The sequence below is a fragment of the Neomonachus schauinslandi genome, chromosome 1, assembly GCF_002201575.2.
Source record: "Neomonachus schauinslandi chromosome 1, ASM220157v2, whole genome shotgun sequence".
Classification (NCBI taxonomy): domain Eukaryota; kingdom Metazoa; phylum Chordata; class Mammalia; order Carnivora; family Phocidae; genus Neomonachus; species Neomonachus schauinslandi.
This window is the reverse complement of record NC_058403.1, coordinates 71,702,125-71,704,218: the sequence shown is the minus strand read 5'-3', so window position 1 is coordinate 71,704,218 and position 2,094 is coordinate 71,702,125. Positions and strand designations below refer to the sequence as shown.

Below are 2,094 nucleotides of genomic sequence, written 5' to 3'. Positions count from 1 at the left end.
TGGGCCAGCCTCCCCTTGAGAGAGGGAGGATATGCAAAAGGTAAACTCCAGAGATGGTATCCTAACCCAGTGCCTTCTTGCCTTTCTAAAGATGAGCCCTCCTGCCCTGCCGTTATCACTCCAATTAAATACGTTCTCCATATTCATACTACGCCCATGACTACATTTCTGCTTCCTGAAAAGCCGTGGCCTACCAGAGTCATGTCAGTCACCTTCCTACTCTGGTATCGGTCATGGCTACCAAGTATTAAGTGTCCACTCCCTTGCCTCCACGTCTGATGCCTTGCCAGCCTCTTTACCATCTAGCCCAGACTGCACCATCCATCCCGGCCACATCAGAGTCCTCCTTCCTGGACTGGATTCCATCCTTCCCTGTGTCCAATCCTCTGTATGATTTCATCTGGAATGTGCTCTCTACCCCATCCCCCACTCAAATCTTCATCTTCTCTCTAAGAACAGCTTCCGTGGTTAAGATCACAAAGCAGAACTGGCTTGGGGCGCCTGGGTGGCTCAGTCATTAAGCGTCTGCCTCCGGCTCAGGTCATGATCCCAGGGTCCTGGGATCAAGCTCCGCATCGGGCTCCCTGCTCGGCGGGAAGCCTGCTTCTCCTTCTCCCACTGTGTCTCTCTCTGTCAAATAAATAAATAAAATCTTTAAAAAAAAAAAGCAAAACTGGCTTTAGCAAACTCCATTACAAGACACCCAGGGATCAAAGCAATTGGATAAAGGGAATAAATAGGGTGGCTTTAAGTTCACTTCTAGCTCAGAGGCCACTCAAAAGATTAGGATCTCCACAGAGATCTGTGGAACCCACCTGCTTCCCTGAGGCTCCCCCTTCTTCATGCTGCTGGGATTTGCACTACCCCTTTGGAGAAACTGGGCAATTGCAACTGAGTCACACAGGCTCCAAGCGGCCAGCCAGGAGCAGAGCTGTGTGTCCTCATGTGTCTCAGTTGCCCTCATGGCTGGCTTTTGTGGCTGTGCTGGGATTCAGACATCTCTGTGCTCCACAGTGAGATGCTTCAACTCAATCATGATTTATTCACTCCAGTGTTCCTCCCACCTCGGCCCCATTCCCTCCACCCTTCCCCTCTCCCGTGATCACAGTATCAAAATAATCCTAAAATGAGATGGCTGTGCTTGAACTTGACACCTCCCACGGTGCCGCTTACCCTCTGCCTGCTTTCATGTTAGCTCCTGAAGCAGACCGTCCCCGTCACCTGCAAATCCTGCCCAGCACATACCCTGGCGGGTTGGAGCAAGTCCTGATACCTAGAGCAATGCACTTTTCTTGCCCTTTCAACACCTGTGATCTCACAAATTTCTGGTTGACCAAGCAGTCCCACCTCCAACTTCTAGCAGAAAATTCAAGTGGCTGACTGGGAGGGCAGGAGCCAGGTCCCATGAGTACTGGTGACCGTGTCCTGTATCTCCCGCATATGGGCCCACCCCTCTCATCTCCCGGGCTTAGCCAGGTCTTGCAGAATGGGGCTCTACGGAGATCCAAACACATGAGCTACTTGTTAGACGAACTCCTTCCTGGCACCTAGCAGATATTCAGGGTATGGTTGAATCTGAAGGGAAAAGGAAGAGAGGGCCCAGTGCCCTTTAGATGAAGGTTTCTACTTCAAAGCAAGAGTGGTCTGGGAACTTCTGATCAGAACAAACTCTGCGCATGTCCAGGTCTGTCCACGGGACCCAGAGTCTTCACTCCGTTCTGAGCCACGATGCAGAGCAGCCAAGCTCAGTGACAGCACCTGGTTCCTCACTTTCATGCGCCGCCCCTGCGGCAGCTGAGATTCCTGCCATGCGTGTCACTGCGGGATGATCCCTGCTCAGTGCCTGACAAATGCTCGACTGGGGGCTCTGAGGTGTTCCTCATCAGACGTCAGGGCCACTGGGCCCATGGAGCTCCTATGCGCCTGGGATCTGAGCATCTCCATGTTGTCTTTGTTCCCTTCAAGGTTTATGTCTTCAGGGTCCCACTGTGGAGAAAAGACACAAATGGTACCTGGATGGAACAGACACTTCCCATCTCTTACAAAGCCCCCCCCCCCAGCCCCCCTCAGGCACTGAGCAGGGATCATCCCGCA

The 2,094-nt window shown here is 52.4% G+C and overlaps 1 protein-coding gene across 1 annotated transcript in view; it reads right to left on the bottom strand.

Annotated features, from left to right (window-relative positions):
- Positions 1 to 1,447: 1,447 nt before the first annotated feature.
- TMEM44 (transmembrane protein 44) overlaps positions 1,448 to 2,094 on the bottom strand; it is a 32,572-nt gene continuing 31,925 nt past the window's right edge. The window contains exon 10 of the mRNA XM_044919885.1: positions 1,448 to 1,986. Within this exon, the coding sequence (XP_044775820.1) occupies positions 1,837 to 1,986 (150 nt within the window). The 3' untranslated portion in view covers positions 1,448 to 1,836. The remainder of the gene's footprint in view (positions 1,987 to 2,094) is intronic.